This window comes from Leptosomus discolor, chromosome 2 (genome assembly GCF_034619465.1).
Source record: "Leptosomus discolor isolate bLepDis1 chromosome 2, bLepDis1.hap2, whole genome shotgun sequence".
NCBI lineage: Eukaryota > Metazoa > Chordata > Aves > Leptosomiformes > Leptosomidae > Leptosomus > Leptosomus discolor.
This window is the reverse complement of record NC_141392.1, coordinates 7,415,019-7,433,368: the sequence shown is the minus strand read 5'-3', so window position 1 is coordinate 7,433,368 and position 18,350 is coordinate 7,415,019. Positions and strand designations below refer to the sequence as shown.

General features: G+C 40.2%; 1 protein-coding gene across 2 annotated transcripts in view; it reads left to right on the top strand.

Moving 5' to 3' along the window:
- The first annotated feature begins 1,168 nt into the window (after positions 1-1,168).
- Positions 1,169-18,350, top strand: part of CAMKMT (calmodulin-lysine N-methyltransferase) — a 218,461-nt gene continuing 201,279 nt past the window's right edge. Inside the window, exons 1-3 of one of the 2 annotated variants that reach the window (XM_086460916.1) lie at positions 1,169-1,267; positions 7,082-7,248; positions 16,413-16,477. In XM_086460916.1, the coding sequence (XP_086317042.1) occupies positions 1,169-1,267; positions 7,082-7,248; positions 16,413-16,477 (331 nt within the window). Of the gene's footprint in view, positions 1,268-7,081; positions 7,249-16,412; positions 16,482-18,350 lie in introns of both variants that reach the window. The other variant, XM_086460915.1, reaches the window with a different exon arrangement.

Below are 18,350 nucleotides of genomic sequence, written 5' to 3'. Positions count from 1 at the left end.
TTCTTGACAGTCGACCTGAAATTTACGAAAATACCCAACTGTTGATCATTCACACTGTGTAGGTGAAATATACATAACATAAACGGCAGGTAAAACATCCGCTCTTTCAGAGAAATGAAACTGATTCACTAGGTAAATCAGACGGGAAGAAACAGTAAAATTTAAGCTGTTTTTTAACAGCTGGTACGCACAGCTTAGCTTGCACATTAACCTGCCACGTTACTCCAAAACATGGTTCCTGGCAGTTGGAAGTTTAGTGCAACTACCAATGAAGAGAAAGGAAGGTGCAACTGTGCAAGTTTAAACGGTGAAGAACCAAAACCCCGAAAGGTTTTGCCCCTCTTTATAAGGGCCACGTAACAATAAAATAACTTTATCTCAAGAGGGTAACTCGACAGCAAGCGCTGGACCCCCCCCCTTGCAAGACAACCGGCAGGTTCGCAGCTCTGCGGGGGGAAGGCCCCACGCGTTCCACCGCTGCCGCCCCGCTCCCCCGGCCCGCCCCGGCAAGGGCCAGAGAAGCCGGCTCGGCCCCGCTCCCGCCCCGCCCCGCCGCCTGCCCCTCACCGCTGCGGCAAGGCCGCGCCAAGGCCGGGCAGCGCCCGCCGCCCGCGCACGGACTCGCCGCCGCAGGCGGGGCCGGACCCGCTTCCCCGCCGGCGGGGCTGCCCGGGAGAAGATGGCAGGCGAGCAGCGGCAGCTCCCGCCTCACTCGCGGCTCTGCCCGGAGTCAAGATGGCGGCAGGGGGCTTCAGCCAGCCGCGCCGGGCGAGCACAGCTAATATCAGCTGGGGGGGGGGGGGGGGGGGTGTACGGAGCCGCGGCGGGCCGTGGGAGGGCTGGCACGGCCCGTGGCGCGGCTTCCTCAAGTCGCTCCCGTTTCACACACCATTTCGCCCCCAGCCGCGGAGGCCCGGTTTGAGGCTGGCTCCCGCCCCTCCGATGCGCCCGAAGAGCCGGCCGTAGCTCGGGGACAGCCCGTCTCCCCAGCGCTGCCCTTAACAAAGATGGCCGCTCACTTCCTCCCCTTCAAGCCCTAGCCCGGCCGGTCCGGCGGCCGCAGGAGGTTCGGCGGCAAAGTCTCCGCCGGCCCCGGCAGCGCTCCCTGCGCACGGAGCGGGGTCTAGGCGCTCCCTCCGCTTCAGCTCTAGGCGCTCGCCGCCGCCGCATGGCCGAGGCTGTCGGCTCCCCGCGCAGCCCCGCCGCCGACCGGTGCGAGGCGAGCGGTGCGGGAGCGGCGAGAGCCCGCTGGCGGCTGCTCGGACAGGTAGGGGGAGCCCGCGGGCGGGAGGGGCTACCGGGGCGGGCCGGCGGCGCAGCCTGCGGGGAGCGACCCTCTGCCGAACGGCGCTCCCGTGCCCTGACGCGGCGGCACCGTGGGCCGGGGCAGTTCGTGTCCGCTCCTGCCTCTCCGCGCTGGGTCACCGCGCCCCCCGGAGGGCGGCGGGCGGCCGCGGCTCCGTGTGGCCGGGGGATCGCAGCGGCTGAGGCGCCGGGCGCTGCCCCGGGCCGGGGTGCCGGTGCCGGGGGCGGCGGGGAATCCTGCCGGCGGAAAGCCAAGCTGCGGGGAGCTGCCCGCTGCCCTGACAGGAGGGTTGCGGAGGGGTTTGCAGTGCTTTTCCTGGAAAAAAAATAGTCGTAATAAACATATATGCATATATATATACACACACGGCTCTTTAAAGTTGCCTCCAATAGATCCCGAAAGCAGCCTGTGGTCTTACAAGCAGTGTTAACGGGAGGAGGGCCAGCACCCCTTTGCCACCCCGCGGCTGAAGGCGCCTCACTGGGACGGCCCGGCTGTGGTTTGACGCCTTCCCTCGATGCTGCTGGAGGTGGTGATGGCAGCTGCTGCCCAGTTCCCGCCTGTTGCCCCTGCCAGCCCCAAACTGCCTTTCGTGGGGAGCCAGGGCGAGACCCCGCTCGCCTGGCAGCAAAAACTGTGCCTTGCCCGGTGCTGCGGGTGGGTGCGGGGTCATGCCTGGAGGAGGAGGGTGAGGAGGAAGAAGCAGCGAGCGGCTACGCCTGTGCTGCGGGTGAGCACCGCTCGCCAGCTCCGGCCTTCCATGCTTCTCGGGACCCTTGAGGAACGGTGCGAGGTTGGAAGGGATTCCTCTGCAGATGAGCGTGTATGTAAAGGCTTAACAACTCAAATCAGTTGCATTCGTTGTTTTCGGACGTGATCTTTGGGGCCCTAACTTTGATGTTTAGTTTGGTGCAAATGGGTGCCCGGAGCTCTCCCCGAGAAGGCGGAATGGTGATAGTGCGTCCGATGGTGGCTGGAAGGGGCCCCTGGCTGTGGTTTGGTAGCAGTGGGAGACTTGGGGAGGTTAATGTTGACCTTTTCTTTGTGTGTGTTTTTGGTTTGCAAGTTCCCCAGTCCTGTTGAACAGGACAAACTTCTGGTTTTTTATACTCCAAAGCAGGAAATGTCAAAGTTACTAGTAGGAATATCAGGTTTGTCTTTGTAGGTTCCAATTCTAGCAGACTATGTAATCTGCGCTCTGCGGCTATACTAATGTTATTTCTTTTCAACCTGCTGCCTTTGGCATATCCCTGTCTCCTAAAAACATAAGGAACTTTTAAATAACAATCAAATGGGGGTGTAGGGAGCACATGTGGGTATTTGGGAAGAAGACTTCTGTTTCTTCCTCAAACTACAGGTATCTGTGACCTTTTCCTCTGCAGATTCCTTGGGTTTTTCCATGTTCTTTAGCTTTTCTGTTGATTTTTGTATGGTACGATGAGCAAGGATCAATTTAATCTTACTTGGTACATCTGAAGTAAAAATCAGTTCTGTGCTCTTTACTACAGTGATCCTCGGATCTATCTATGGATTGGGAGAAGGTATCAACCTTCCTTTATATCCATTTTTAAAGGAGCTCTGTCGAAGTGCTTCTTACAGTGCTTTTAAAAACACTTTTCATACTGCTTATAATAACGCCTTAGGTGAAATCAGTTTTGTGGTGCGTTTATATATTGAATTTGCTTTCATTCAATGCATACACAAGCTGGTTTGCTATGGTAAGGATGCTTGAGTGCATGCTCGCTGACTTAATTAAGAAAAAAAGCCTTTTATCGGGCATCCTATGAAGCTAGCACAAAGAACCAGGGGTTTGCATAATTACCTATGTGTTCTTTATCAATGATATGTTTTATGTATGTACTGAGTTTGAAGTTTGGCAACATTTTTAAACTTAGCTTGTCAGATTCAAGGAAAATATTTTTTTTTTCTTTAAAAAAAATAAATGCTGAGGTAAGTTACACGTGTAATGCACGTTTATAAATGGCTGGAGTAAATTGTCTATGGCTATATTTTGAGCTGCACCAGTCTATGCAATTGATGGCATTATTCAGTCTGTAGTTTTTAGCAGGGAAGTTAGAGGACAGACATAAACCAAGTTGCTCCCTATACATACGCTTGCTCCCTGTAGAAAGTTTAATGAAAGCTTTACTGAAATCTATAAGCTTTATATATTTATCCTGCCTGTTACCTTCCTCTTGTTCTTCTCCTCACAGACTTCTTGCTCACCTGCTAGTGTACTTTAGCTTCCAGATCTGAAAAATAAAAGCTAAAGCGGGGACAGGGCAGTGGCTTTATTTATTTATTTATTTATTTTCCCTTTTTTCCTGGACAGAAGAACTTCTATAACAATTTTTTTTCTGTTCTGGCTCCTCTGTGAGGGGTGCTAGTGCTCCAGATCTTTTTCCATGTTCTTGTTAGTCTTAAGTTTGTAAAATGTTTACAGTTGAACAAAACAATTTGGTAAATAAGCTATTTGTTAAATAAACACAGTGATGATATTTAGAGATGGTGTAGTTACAGAATATGCTGTAACTGTTTATGTAGAAACTTCCTTGTGTGTATAAAAATACCATGTTCCAGTCAGTATCGTAGAACTCGGCAGAGGTTTGTAGACCATCAGCTGTTACTGAATTTGGCTTTTAGTGCAACTAGGCCACACACTTTGAGATACACACAGAGATATAGGGAATTTCAGGTGACGGCCTTTCTCCAATTTTTTTTTTCTGATTGTTTTTTTAAGAGAGATCAAACATCTTCAGGTTTTATAAGGAGTCCTAAATATGGTCCTAATATTGTCATTAAATACCAAGGGCCCTACAGCTGAGATCTGTGGTAATATTTTACTAGAATCTTTCTAAAACAGGAGACAGTTTGGTGATGGTTTATGGTTTGTTGGGTTTTTTTTTTAAATGTCTTGAAGAAAGAGTTGCCTTAGAATTCCATAGCAGTTAGAGAGGAAAGAAAATGCAAGTTTGAGAGAGGGAAAACAGTAAAGTAAAGGTGGGAGCTTGGATTGTTTGTTTTTTTGTTTTTTGGGTTTTTTTTTGTCATTGTTCTTGCTGGCTTTTTTTCTTTTAAGGAACTTAATTTTAGAAGAGGCTCTTTCATTGCAGAACCTCAAATATTATTTATTTAGGTAATGTTTGTATGTATGACCTCAGTACAAGCTCAACACTTGTGTACACCTGTAAAGATCTTCTGCAGAAGACAGGGCCTTTCAGTACTGAAAGACGGTCTAGAAGAGCATGAAACAAGGCTTCTGGAATCTTTAGAATAAAAATAAGCAGAGAAACTTAGCTGAAACGTACTGAGGGAGGAGATAAAGAGGCCACCAGCCCCAACCAAAGAGCAGTGGTGTCTGGTGATTCCTTCCCCACCATAGTTCTTTCTCTCTGCCGTCACTAAAACCAAGAATTGTGAAAATATCCTGCTGGGGGGCCTTTAGCTTGCTTTGATATTGCCTTTTGGCGTGATAGGTTCCTGGGACATGTTCATGTATTACAGCAGTGTGCAGGAATTTAGGGAGCTTCACCTTCATGGGAAGGGCATCGTGAAGACAGAGAAGATTATCTTTCTGTGTCCTCAAAACATTATTATGAGTTTAAATAGGTTTGTCACCTTTTGTTTTTTATCAGTGGATTACCCTATAGCAGCAGCATGTCTTTGTAGCCTGTAATACAATTGTGATGCTTTTAGGAACTGACTTGAGGGAAAAAAATATTTTGATCCTTATGTAAAAATACAGAGTTAGATATAAATAATGTAACATTCTTTCTTTGTGCTCTGTTTTCCTAGTTATATTTAGGTTTTTGAAAGATTTGACCTGCTGTTGTAATTTTCAGATCTTAGCCCTCTTGATTTTAGTTGGAGGCTGTGGGAGAAATGGTTTTTTTGAGTACTCAAATGCTCATGAGATTTTCTGCTAACGCAGAGAATGCATTTTATAGAGTAGCTAAAAGATGTCTCTGTAGAACAAAAAAACCTGAAAACAGAAAAATGTTGTCACAGCTGGATTATTTTTTTTTCTGTTAGTAATGGCTTGCCTTTGCTTTAAAAAGGCCCCAAAACAACATGCTTTTCTGAAAATTAGATCTTGGTGATTTTCTTTAGTTGTCAGGTTCGTCCGTTTTGTTTCCAGGAACGCCGCTAGTATATGAAGATCTTAATTCTGCTAGTCTTTTAATTTGGTTCTCCTGGTTTGCTATTTTTACAATTTCCTTCATGTGTGTATTTTTCCCATGTGTTACAGAAATAGAAGAAATAGTGTGGACAGCACACAGCCATTTTAATACTTTGATGAAAATTCCCGTGCCTTTCATATGCTGAGACCTGCTGATGAAAATAGATGCAAAAGCAATAAGCCTGATGCATCAGAGCTGCTGTTAGGAACTAACAGCATAGCAAATACAATTGCTCTGCTCACATATGTAGTATTTTCAAGTATCCTGCAAAATAATAGGTCATGGCACCAAATTGTAAGGCTGCTGGATATGAGTGCATTTCCAGTTAAAGCACGGTCGATGAAGGTTGGGTGCAGCAAAAAAATCACTGACCCTTTATTTTGTGGAACACATCCCATATGCAAAGCTTCCATTGCAAGTTTCGTCATTCTGGAGAGCTACTTCTCATTTGACTTCAGATTTAGCTCTGGTTGGCAAAAAAACTAAATTGTGGTGCTCTCCTACTCAATAGAGCTGTTCCTTGTAGCTCTGTCTATTTATAGTGATGAGTTTATGTTCTGCCCCGTTTTTTTTTTTTTCATCACTGTGGACTGCTTATGCACCTTCGTTTTAAAAATGCAATGGCAATTATTTCTGTATTCTGTCTAATACTAGGAGAAAGAAGTTAAACCTACAACTACTCTCTGTCCAGATCACTGACCTAAAGAATAAGACTTTCTCTGCCAGGGAAATGCTACTTGTCTTCTGTGCAATGATACAGCTGAAATGGGCTGGGTGCTGGGTTTTCCTGTTTGGAGGAGTTGATACTTCACTCCCTGAACACATGGTTGAGTGCAGCAGACTGTGCAGGACAGAGCCCACGTTTTCACTTTCCCAAAGAAGTGTTTTAGTTCTTTTAGCAATTACACAAAATACATATGGCTGCGTTCTGCTTCTGTCATGCCTTGAATTCTTCAGTCTCTTAGCGCTGAAGTTGGTGCTGTCAATGTATTTTGGGGATCACGTAAAGGTTGACTAATGCATCAGTGCCCTTACGGGGCCCTGTCTGGGGAATATGCTGTTGTGGCATCTGAAAATCTGGGGCCTGGGGTAGGTGGCAAGTTGGGCAGCAGTTCTGCAGGTGTGCAGAGGTAGACTTCTAAGCTAGGAAATGGTGTACCTGGCAAACACATCCCACTCAGGTTTCCTAATCTATAGGGACAGTGGGTGGCACAGAAGGTTTCAGTGGTGATGGGAGGACAGGGAAGAATGCAGTCTGCCTCTCGAAGTCTGGCATGGGTTTGCTGGAGCGGGGGTTAAAGAAGCACCTTTGTCCTTACGAACGTGTGTCCTTATGAACACAGTCCATTTGCTTTACAGTTATTGAGATATAATATATATATTGAGACATAATAAACTCATGACTCATTCTGTTGACCCCTACCATCAATTCCACTGTTGTTTTTCTCAGGCTTGACTAGTTATTTGTAGCTATTAGCTAATAGCGTAGCTATTATGGTTGAGTCCAGACTTGCCTCTTCAGTTAAATAAGCCTGTGTTTGTTCTTTTCTTGAAGGTTTTATTCTTAATGTTTAATTTGTTCTTCATTTCAAAGGTTCTGAAGAAAAAGCACTTGAAAGATGTACATCTCCAACAAGTGTCTGTAAGAAGGTTCGCATCATTCAACCTCTTTTCAGTAGAAGACCAGAACACAGAAGAGGAAACTGGGACCTGGGTTCAGTACAAAAGCATCTTTTATCCTGAGTATAGTGTGTCCTTAAGGTAACCATCATTTAAGTACTTCCTAAGATCTTGTACAGGCCTTAAATATAAATCTCATTAGTCATTCTTCAAGTGTTTTGTGTAACTAGAGCATAGTTTACAAATAAACTGTGAGATGTTATTTTTAGTTGCTTGTTACAGTAAGCAGCTTGTCTGATATTTTTTTCAGTACATTTCACTGACGTGCCAGAGCTTGAATGAAAATATGGATGATTGTACCTATAACAGAATGCTAATATGAGCATTTATTTTATATTTCTAATAGCTTTCTGTTTTGACATTCTTCAGATATAAATAGGATGTAAAAAAACTGAACACATTTAATTGTAATCTTAATACAAATTTTAATGACATGATGTTATTCATAAAGTTCTAAAAGCTTTTTGGTAGTGATCTATATTTTATTCAATTTTCTTCTTAATAGTTGTAAAACTCAATGATAATTTGGAAGCCAATTTGCAAAACAAAAGACTAAAAAAATTTCCTCTTGCTACAGAAATGATTTCTACCTATTGAAGAAAACTGTTTTACATTAGAGCAGGTAAAACAAATGAAGATATTTGTATTTAAAAAAAAAAAAAAAGACCAAATAAAAAAACCACAGAAAATGAAAAAAACCCACCCTGAATGCCCTCCAAAACCCTCTGAAGGAGTGTTAATGAATTCTCAGTAGCTTTAGCAAAACAGAATAGTTTGCTTTCTCCTGCTTTGGTCTCCTTTTCATTGCTCAGTTTTGTACCTATCTGTAACTTGGTTTTGCCTCAACAGGTATCATTGCAACAGTAACTTAAGCATTCCAGAATCAACACTTGTTTTGCAGCCCCTAACTAGCCCTGCTGAGGGTGTAGGGATTTGCATTCTGTGCAAAAGTAAAGGATATTCTGGAGAGCCTGAGTCATCAAAATTGTAAAGTGCATTTTTATTTAACTGGCACCTTTAAATTGAAGTCAATCTTAGAAACTAAGTTCTAACACAAACAAGTGGCCATCGTTAACTGTGGCATTAACTTTCTGCAAGGTTGTAAAACAAAACAAAAAGGAAAAACCAAACCAAAACACAAAAAAAACCCCCAACCAATTAAACACTACATGCAGGTTGCCTTAAATCTGCAGTTGAGTGAAAAGTCAAATACAAAATTGTTTAGAGCTTTATAAAGCCTTAATCTTCCATTTTCCAAGCTTATACTAATTGACGCTAAAAGGCTTCGAAAGAGAACTTTTCCCTTTGCCTATTTGCAATAGAGGTAGGTACAGTGGTTTTTCTGTGTAGGGACTTTTCCAGTGAACTGCCAGGGAATGCTACAGATTCATCCCGATGCTCACAGCCTACCTAATCTCTTTGTGTGTCTCTATTGCCTGGTTTTAGGTCTTCAGAGGCACACTGGGAAGTGTAAGACATTTAGGTAGAATTTAGGCTGAGCAAGTCTGCAGTCCTTTACGCTGCAATTCTGAACTTCTTCATTCACTAGCACGGTTTGCAACACTTGGTGTCACTTACTTGATTTACTGCTTATGGGAGTTTTAAGGCAGGAGGCGAGCCGTGGATCACTAGTGCAAGAGCCAAGGGAATGCGAGGCTGATCTTGCTCTGACATTTGACGTGTGTGCCCTTCTGTTTCCATCACTTCCCCATCATGATTTTATTTAGTATAATTTATTTGGCTAATAGTAGTTTCATTAATAATAGGACACAGCTCAAACTGTAGACTGCAAACAAGCATGTGTGTTTATACATGATTTTATTATTGGTGATCATTATATAGTATTCTATGTATGGAGATTTTGGTTTTACCTTTTGTGTTCCTCTGAGCTTAGCCAATGGAAACGTATAGTTTCTGTGCTGGAGCAGGCTCGCATTGGATTTAAAAAACTGGATATTGATAATAGGGAGATTGTCTCCTGATGGGGATTTTTATTTTTCCCCATATTTGGTTCCTTTCTAGAAGATACTTAGTGATCTATAAAAATGGTAATCGCTGATCATTTTAGGAATAATGATCAGAACTTACTTACACTTACAAGTATTAAAATCTTTCTGTGTTGGAGCAGTGGCAGTAGATAGCATCTACTGCTCATTTCAGAATATTGCAGGATGGTGAAGAAAGGAAGGAGAAAATATGAACTGTGGATTTTGCAAGGGACAAAGTATAAATACCTGCAACAAAATCTGCTTTACTGTAAGTCTATGTTAAATAAAGTTTGTTTTTTGCAGGAGCAGTAATTTAAGAGGGTAAACATAACAGTTTAACGTACATAACAGAGCAACAGTTCTGCTTGCGGAAACTTGCGTACCTCAAAGATAAGAAATCTTGGAGTAAGCGGTCCTGGATCTTTGGGAACTGATCGTGTCTTGGAAACTTAAGGATCCTCTGTGTGTCTGACAGTCTTCCCTTCATTTTTGTCTTCCCATTGACAAAATACTAATTATCATGATTTTCATCAATAGAAGCAATTTTAACAAGATAACAAGAACATATTATTAGCATGCTATTAACCATAATGAGAACATCAGTCAGGTAAACCCAGAACGGTGTGCTTGAGAGAAGACCATTTTTATATATCTTTTTTGTCAGGAAAACAAATGGTACAATGGCCCCTCTAAAATCTTGACAAAAGTGCTTTTGAATTTTCATCTGCATATGTTTTCCTTATGCATTAACATCGTTTTGGGAAAGCTCATTGCATATGTTGGATGTTAAAAGGGTTGTCAGCTAATATCTTGACAAGACTAAATACTTAAGAAAGTTCATAAGGTTGTTAGTGGCTTTTGGCAAAGAGTCTAAAGGTCGAGCTATATCAGTTCAAGGGCTATCAAAAGTGATCAAATTGTGTATTCAGATATGCTATGACCCAGCTGGAATTACTGCTCTGGGGACCAGTTTGTTAGGCAAATAGAAGCTTCAGTAGAAACTACCAGGCATGTGTATGCTTTTCTGAACTTCCTAATGCATCTTGTTTTAATAAGCTGCTGTTTTTCTAACCAAATTCGGGTTCGATTCACATTTGGGAAAGAAGAGCTTATGCCATGTTTTTCTGTCACTAGTTTATTTTAGAATAATTCTTAATAAATCTTCCAAAGCAGGAAGCCAGAAGCACCAATATAAGGCAATTTTTGCATTAAACATTTAAGCTGGATTTATGTGCCATTTTGAGCAGATCCTTGAGGTGACACCATCATTGGCTAATTTTAAAAATCCCTGTAACTTTAAACAGTGATCTCTAATGTGCTTAATGAAATGTAGCTTCACCATACATGGTGGAAGATGATCTCTTGAAATTTGTATAGGTACTAAGGTGCTTTGCAGTAGCTCTGGGGTATGGAAGGGTGTGTCTGATGAGTGTGACTGTTTGCAGTGAAGGGTGTGTGGAGATGAAATTTCTTGGGTTATAACCCACGATCTCATTTGATTAGTCTAGTCTCATTTGGAGTTGTACCGTGTTTGGTGCGCCTACACAGTACATCCTCGTCTTGATGATATGGGTGGCTACATACAGCAAATTGCTCTCTAGTGTTGTTTGCAACTGATGTTAGTTAAAAAATAAATCCCTAAACTGACAGGAAGTTGGCCTGGGAATCTGGCAGAGTGTTTATGGCAGTCTAACATGGAGAATGCAAACATACTCAGTCCAAGCGGGAATCTTGCTGCAGTTTTCACGTTCCGGTTTGAACTCAGTAAACTGAGTAATCTAGTCTGTAGGTGAAATGTTTAAACCTAATTTTGAGTGAAATTTCTTGCAAGCTTGAAGTGGAAAAAGATCTCTTTCATTAAAGGAAATATCTGGCCTTCTGGGTCTTTTCTCCATTAAAAATATGTTTTTATTCATAAAACTTTCATGTTTATTTGTTAGCTTTGTTCAAGTTCTTTTTAACTTCAGGGGTATTTCAGTTTGCTGTTAAAAATTGTGCATGTGCTAAATACTTGTTTTCTTGGTGATAGGAAGATACAGAGTAAGCAGAGACTTTCAAAAGTGTTTATTATTTCATTTCTAAATCCTTCTATTAGTCAGAAATGTGCTTTTAAATTTAAATTTTGTATGAATAGTTCTAGCAATGAAGTGATTATAGATCATAAAGATGCGGTGTCTCACTGTGGAGATGATGTCTGTCTTTTAGACAGGAAAATTATTCTTTCATTAGAGTTAAAAAAAGAACAATCAATATCTTCAAGTTTTCTATTTCAGGATATGGATTTACTTTAAAATTGTAGGCTCGTTTTAAGCAATTAGAGAAGAAATAAGTTATTTCTGTGGTAAAATGTTTTCCATTGATCAGTCATTTGGTGTTTCAAATACTAAAATGCAGAACTGGAAAGAACGACGTTAGCTTGCAGGAAGGGTTAAATCTTTGTAAAGAGTGTTAAGTGTTCTTTGCAAGGTGTCATGTCTTTATTCTCATTATGAATGAATCTTTAGATAAAAATGTGAAAGAAATTATTGGATTATTCCATACCTTTGGTTTAGAATTGAGAGGCATGTTACTTGTCTGTGGCAAGTGCAATGTTAGGAGATGGTTTAGGAGTGAATTCCATTGGCTATTTCTATAGGATATTTCTGATAATAGCTTTTTGAAGTGTTAATGAACTTTTATTTTAGGAATAGACATAAAAAAATGAAGGGAATGTTGCCTACTCCTTATGGACAATTTGTGCAGATACGGTAAACTTGCTTTCTTCCATTTATTGGGTGCTGAGAGACAAAGTGTGGATTTAGCAGCATAAAGGCTTGGCCACAGAAGGGGGAGGTTGAGGAAAGAGATAAAAAGTGATTTGGTAATGTACTACTTTTGTTCACTGATGAAACTAAGACTGTTCCATCGTATTGCCCAAGACATGTATTTTTAAAAAGAATTTGTAGTCAAAGAAGCCATTGTTTTGGTTTCTTACCATATTAAGCTGAGATCTTGAACTGGAATGAAAGAGGAGTTGCCTTGTTTTGCTATAATCTGGCCCAGAAAAAAACATTTGATCAGATAACGAAGTTTGCAGATAACTCTGAGATTCTTACTGGGCTGCAATGGCAATTGATGTGAGGCTCAGCAAGCCTTTTTGTAAAGTATCCTCAGCAGTAGCTTTTTTACCCTTATGCTGTCTTTCCTTTTCCACAAATACTGTAGTTTTATTTTGTATCCATGTTAATAATATATGATGTTGTGGGTTTTGTTGTGTTTTTTCTTTTGAGTATTACATGGAAGTGTAGTCTTAGTTTTTGTAGTTTGTTTGCTATATGCATTTAGTTATTTGTATTATTTTATCCTCATTCAGTTGAAGAATAATATGGAAGAGAAGGAACATTGTTTTGTTTCATTATGGTTAATGAAAAGCATATATTAACAGGGAGCTACTCAAGGATTATTTTTATTGTACTGTCTACAGTTAATACATGTAAAAGTCTGCAACTTGTGTTACCTGAATTGGAGAGGAAGGAAAATTAGTATATTTTAAAGATATCTCTCTCTCTTTTTCTGCCTTTATTTGTACATCCAAAGTTGGTTTATTTATAGTCCAGAGTAAGGAATTTTTCTTTGTTTCATACCAGGAGAATCATGAGTTAAATTAGTTTATTGTTTGTAGATTTGTCCTCTATAACTCACTGCCTTGGCCATAGAAATTTTTCATATTGCACCTTGAAGACTTAGAATAAGAACACTGTAGATCAGATTAACCACACTGGCCTGAAATTCACTTTCTCCATGATGATGCTTACCTCTGCTTGTTCAAAGTACTTTGTTGACCTCGGCAATCACAGCTTTGAACTTCTTTGAAGTTCTTTGAACTGTACAACATTCGTGAAATATTCCAAGACACTAAATACTAATGTTCTCTATTTTGAGCTGCCTGTGGAAATTTATGGGAATTTGGGGGTTGGGTTTTAACCACAAGCTTCTCTGATTCCTTTCCTTGACTTTCATAATTCAGTAGCTGTTACAGAACTGCTGGGGAGGTATATGCAGAGCAGTGGATCCCAATCTAGAAGCTGTGTTTTTTAGGTGCAGGACTGAGTGGCATGGTATTTATGGCAGAATTTGGGTTTAGAAAATACCTGTATTTACAGGTGCATGTAACTTTTGGTCTGCAAGTCAGGTCTGCGATGAAAAAGGGCTGAGGAATAGCTGGTGCAGAGTTTGTCGGCAGGCTTTACAATACAGTCTTCCAAATGGAGAAACATGGCTATTACTGTTTGGAAGTGAGTCTCCCTGAGCTCTCCCTTTCACAAGCAGGTCAGCTGTTGACATGTTGCTTTCCTCAATCCTAAAACTTGTCTGCACTAGAAGTTATGCTCAATTCTTCATCGTTTGGGTTCCCTAACTGTTAAGTGGTTACCAGTGGAATTTAAGTGCCTCTTCTTTAGCCCGGTGTAGGGAGGAAAAGCTTTATCAGCAGGAAGAGGCAGTTTCCTATCAAGCTAATTGACTTTGGAAGTTTCACTGCTACTGGTATGGAATAGTCTTAAAATAGTCCATAATGGTGATATAGTTAAGACCTGAGAAGTGATTTTTGGAGTAAATGAGAGTGGCTTTGCTATCCAGATTACTGTTGAGATAGTGACTACTCCTCTCATCCTGGGAGACTGAGCTTGTGCCCTGCTTTTGTTCAGTGATGGTTTCGTGAGTGATCGGACTAAAGGAAGCAGCTGTTAAACCCTGTCCTGTTTCACGATGAGTGTGGAATGGGCATCTGGAAGACTGAGGAGAAGGGGAAGTCCCTCATAGCAAAGCTGGATGCTTCTCATCATTAAATTATGGCTCTCTCACATGCTTACCATGAACAATACTTGTGAAAGCAAGAAAGAGATTGCTGAGACCAAGAGTTAGAGGAGGAGACTTTGAACGTTGCAGGCAGCCAGAAAAGGGTGTTTGTGCAAAACACCTCTGCTGGCCAGGAGACCAGACACTGGGGTGTGTTGTGTTTGTACTTGGACAACACAAGCTTTTGGCCGCTGAATAATAAATGCCAGAATATGTTTGAAATTTGTGTGTGTTTATTTTAATTATGGAAAGAGTGTTTTATAGTCAGAGGAACAACTGATCCTTAATGAAAACTGAGTGTACCAAAAATAATAACGTAGATGAAGAACATTCATTTTGTTGAATAAAACATCACCAAAATTTCAGGAAAACCTTGAAAACAATAGATGTGTGGCATGCATCTGTTGTGGTATATCAGCTTATTGCTCAAGTACTTGGAACTATCCACTTATCTCCAATTATAAGCCATTTTTTTTAAAAAACAGCCTGAAATCTGGTTTAGTGATAATTTTAAGGCCAGTGCTATGGTTGTATTATTTATTTATTTATTTTGCCATTGTCTACCTTTTGACCCTGAAGTATATAAATTGTATTCTTTCCTAGACCACTCCAGTTCTGTTTTTCTTTCTTCATAGCATTCTGTTGAACTACAGAAATACATAAACTACATAAAGAAATCGAAGGGGGAAAAAGCCCAAACCAAAACATGTTATTCCAGGTCTAATCTACATGCCAACAAAGATTAAAATATTTCTTTACTTTCTCAGCATCTCCCTCTCCTCTCCTCCACATCTGACATTCGTTTAGAGAGGAGACATTCACAGCTGTCTGAGAGACCCTAACTGTGTCAGACATGTGCACAGTTACGGAGTTTGGAGGATGCTAAGCAGTCAGCAGGGGACAGTTTAAAGGGCAGTGCTGTGGTTGGCAGGACTACCGATCCTGTCTGCTTGCTTGTCGCTTCCCCTGAATTAACTCTGTTGCATCGATTGTCCAATCTGATTGAAAGCAAACCTGCCAAAAGAAAAAAAAAAAAGAAAAAATGCATTTTAAGTCCACATGGTCCATCAGAATTCTTGTAGGCTTCCACTGCACCTAAGGAATGTATTTTTGGTTTGTTTTTGTGTAGCTGGGAGAAGAGCTCTAATGTCCAGACAAATCATTTGTAACATCTTTCATATATTTCATTGCACCTGTTTATGAGCTCATTTCAGTTTGTTAGCTTGATTTCCATTTGATTTTCTTTTTTTTTTTTTAGAATTAGTCTAGTTGGTGTTTGGTGCTTCTCAGATTTAAACATGTTAATGTTTATTTAATGCTTATTCTTATCAGAAGCTGTAATAGCTTTTTTACACTACAAATGCACGATTTCATATTTGCAAAATGGTTGAGGGTGGGCTTTTTTTTTTTTCATTCTTACAACAATCTTCCAGGAAAGAAAAGCTGAGAGAATGAAAACTAATTTTGTAGATGCTAGAATTGATGGTTTTCTTTCATTTTTTTAGTGTTTCAAATTAGTATGTTCCTAAACAGCTTTAGACGCTGTTTGAAACGTTATTAAAGACTGTATTTTTGTATTTTACTGCCTTGCTGAATTCTTTTTAGATTTTTTTAATGCATTTGTGAAACAGCTATGTGATCTGATTGTTGTAAAGTGTAAGATTTTTTCCTTGTGTTCATCTGGGGCCTAGATTAGCTCAGCATAGTTAAAAAAAAATTAGTTGTCTTTTTTTTTTGGTGTGAATCCAGCTAGCCTGACATCTATAACATTTAAAGGAAGCTTCTCAGGCAAATTTTAATTCAACTTTGGTGCATGTTCTTTCTGCTGCTGTCAGTGTTTTGCTCACTGTCTTCTAAAATTTGCAGTTGGTGTGTGAAATTCAGTTAATTTATTATCCCCACTTTTGAATGTTTATTTCACTTGGGTTATGCAAATGTAAAACCAAAGAAAATGCAGTTCACTGAACACATTAATCAGTTTCATTGTTCACATTAATTAAATGAAGTGTTCTTGATTTTGTGGGAGAAAATAGGAATGTGTGTACAGCTGCTGTTCAAAAATAGTCTTTTGTTTTTCCTCTTCAAAGAACTTGCTTTACCAAAACTCTTCCTTTCCTTTGTGTGACTTCCGTAACTAAACAAAACTTGATGCTCTTTGAAAATTTTTTTGTTTTGGTAAGTATTGATTTCTGAGAAACATATTCCTGGTTCATGGATATCAGCGATGGAACTTTGAACACTAGTGATTGTCCCCTTGTTTTCCCTCTGGTGGCTCCAGTAGTACCTGTTTGCTACTTGTCTGTGAAGGGGCTTTGTGAGAGCTGAATGTGTGCGGTGAACCTCTTTTCTGAAGAGGGAAGACTTTTTTTTTTTTCTTATTGTTTAAACGTTGGTAAAGTCACTATTTCTGTTTTCTTCTAGATTTCACAATGGACTCTTTAATGTTAAAGATGTTCTTACAAGTTTTGACAACACGGGGAATGTCTGTAAGTCATTGTTTATTTAAATCAGTACTGTGTTGATAGAAGTCTGATTGTATCAATATAAAATATTACTGTATGAGCCCTCAATAACCTTCTCATCGAGCTGAGAAACACCATTGCTGTGATCAGAGATACAGATCTGCCTACCATACGTTTCTATGTGTTACACTGTTTTATGTAGCACAGTGGTTTGGGTGCATACACCCTTAAGTCATCATAGTGCAGGTTATTTTTAGTTCTGTACTGCAGCAGGAACATTACAGCAGCTGAACTGGGTGAACAAAAATTTAGTTTAGCCCATTGCTTTGTGTTGGCCAGTAGCCAGCAGTGGTTATCTGAGGAGCAGTGCAAGGGCACGGGAAGCAGACGATACTTCTAGCTTGGAGAGAGCAAACTCAAACCATAGGAAAACAAAAGAAAGCACACAGTCAAGTTGTGAAATTCCTCCCTGCAGAATGTTTTGGACCATAGAACATGACACAAATTAAAAAAGCAAAATTTGCAAGAAAAACTCACTGTGGCTATTAAATTTAAAGACATCACTTATGGCTTAGGGAGCGCTGGATGTTATGAGAATTAATGGGGCAGTGGAATGCTATGTTTGTTATGGTCTTTCACTCTTGTCTGAGCATCAGTTACTGTAACCTGAGACAAGATGAGCCATAAGTGGACCTTCAGTGTCTGACCCAGTATGGCTCAGGTTCAGTATACTTATTAATAAAATTATCTATGCTGTTCATGGACCTGATTTATAAAGTTGGGGTAGATCATGGAAAAGAAGCCGAGCAAAAATATTTAAGTATTGTTGATGTAATGAGTAATTACTATTATGTAATTAACACAGATATAATTCTTGTTCGATTATTCTGCCTTATTTTTCAGGTTGGTTGGTTTGTTTTCAAACAAGCAAACTCATAGAATAAAGTTGGGGGAGGTCCCTGTAAGTTTGCCACATATTCAAGAAATGTGCACGTATCTCTTCCTCCTCATCAAAGCAATGATACCGAAACTGTTCCAATACCTAAGTTTCGTCTCAAAACTCCAGGTTTAGTATGCCAAAGCTATGTTTCAATAAACATTGGCTTTTCAACGTTTAATAAACTTTTGCCTTCAAAAGGAAAAAATAACCATAAACTAAGTGCTCTCCTTTTTAAAATTTGCTAGTTTTCATTCATTTCTGAACATTGAAGATAGTTCTGTGGTCCTGACACAGAATACTTCAGGATATATTCTTTAACTGTTGCCAAAGAGAAATTTGTTCTCCGATATCTGAAAGAAAATTATGTCTAATGGATGTACGAATATCCAAATCAATAATATTAAGGCTGAGAAGGAAAATTTACATTTGTAGTTATGGTTGACATCAGCTTCAGATGTAGGCATCATGAGCTGGATGATAAAAACATTTAGATTTAAGACATTTAGGATCTGGAAGAAAATTATTTACTTACATTATGGGAGGCATTTAGAGAGATTTAATGTTGTAGATTCTTAGAAAAGGAAGCTAGAGGGACTTTTAAAACAGGTTACTTTATTCTAAGAAACTGCTGTCAATAAGGGAAAAAAATTAGAAAAAAACTCAAACTGGGGTTTTGGATCCAGAAAAAATACTATTATGTTAGTTCATTAGATACAACTCTGGTATTTGTTTTGAACAGCAGAGAAAATCCTGTTTTGTTTTGTTTTGTTTGTTTTTTTAAATGTCTGAAAGTGCTTCAATACTGACCACATACTGGATCAAGAGAGTGTACCTTACTCTCTTAAACATGGTAATATGATTTCTTAATCTTCGTTCTTTGTGTGAGTACTTATTTTGTGATCAAGCTACACAAATTTTCTTATTAACACTAGTAAATTACTTTGCTAAAGTTTTCAT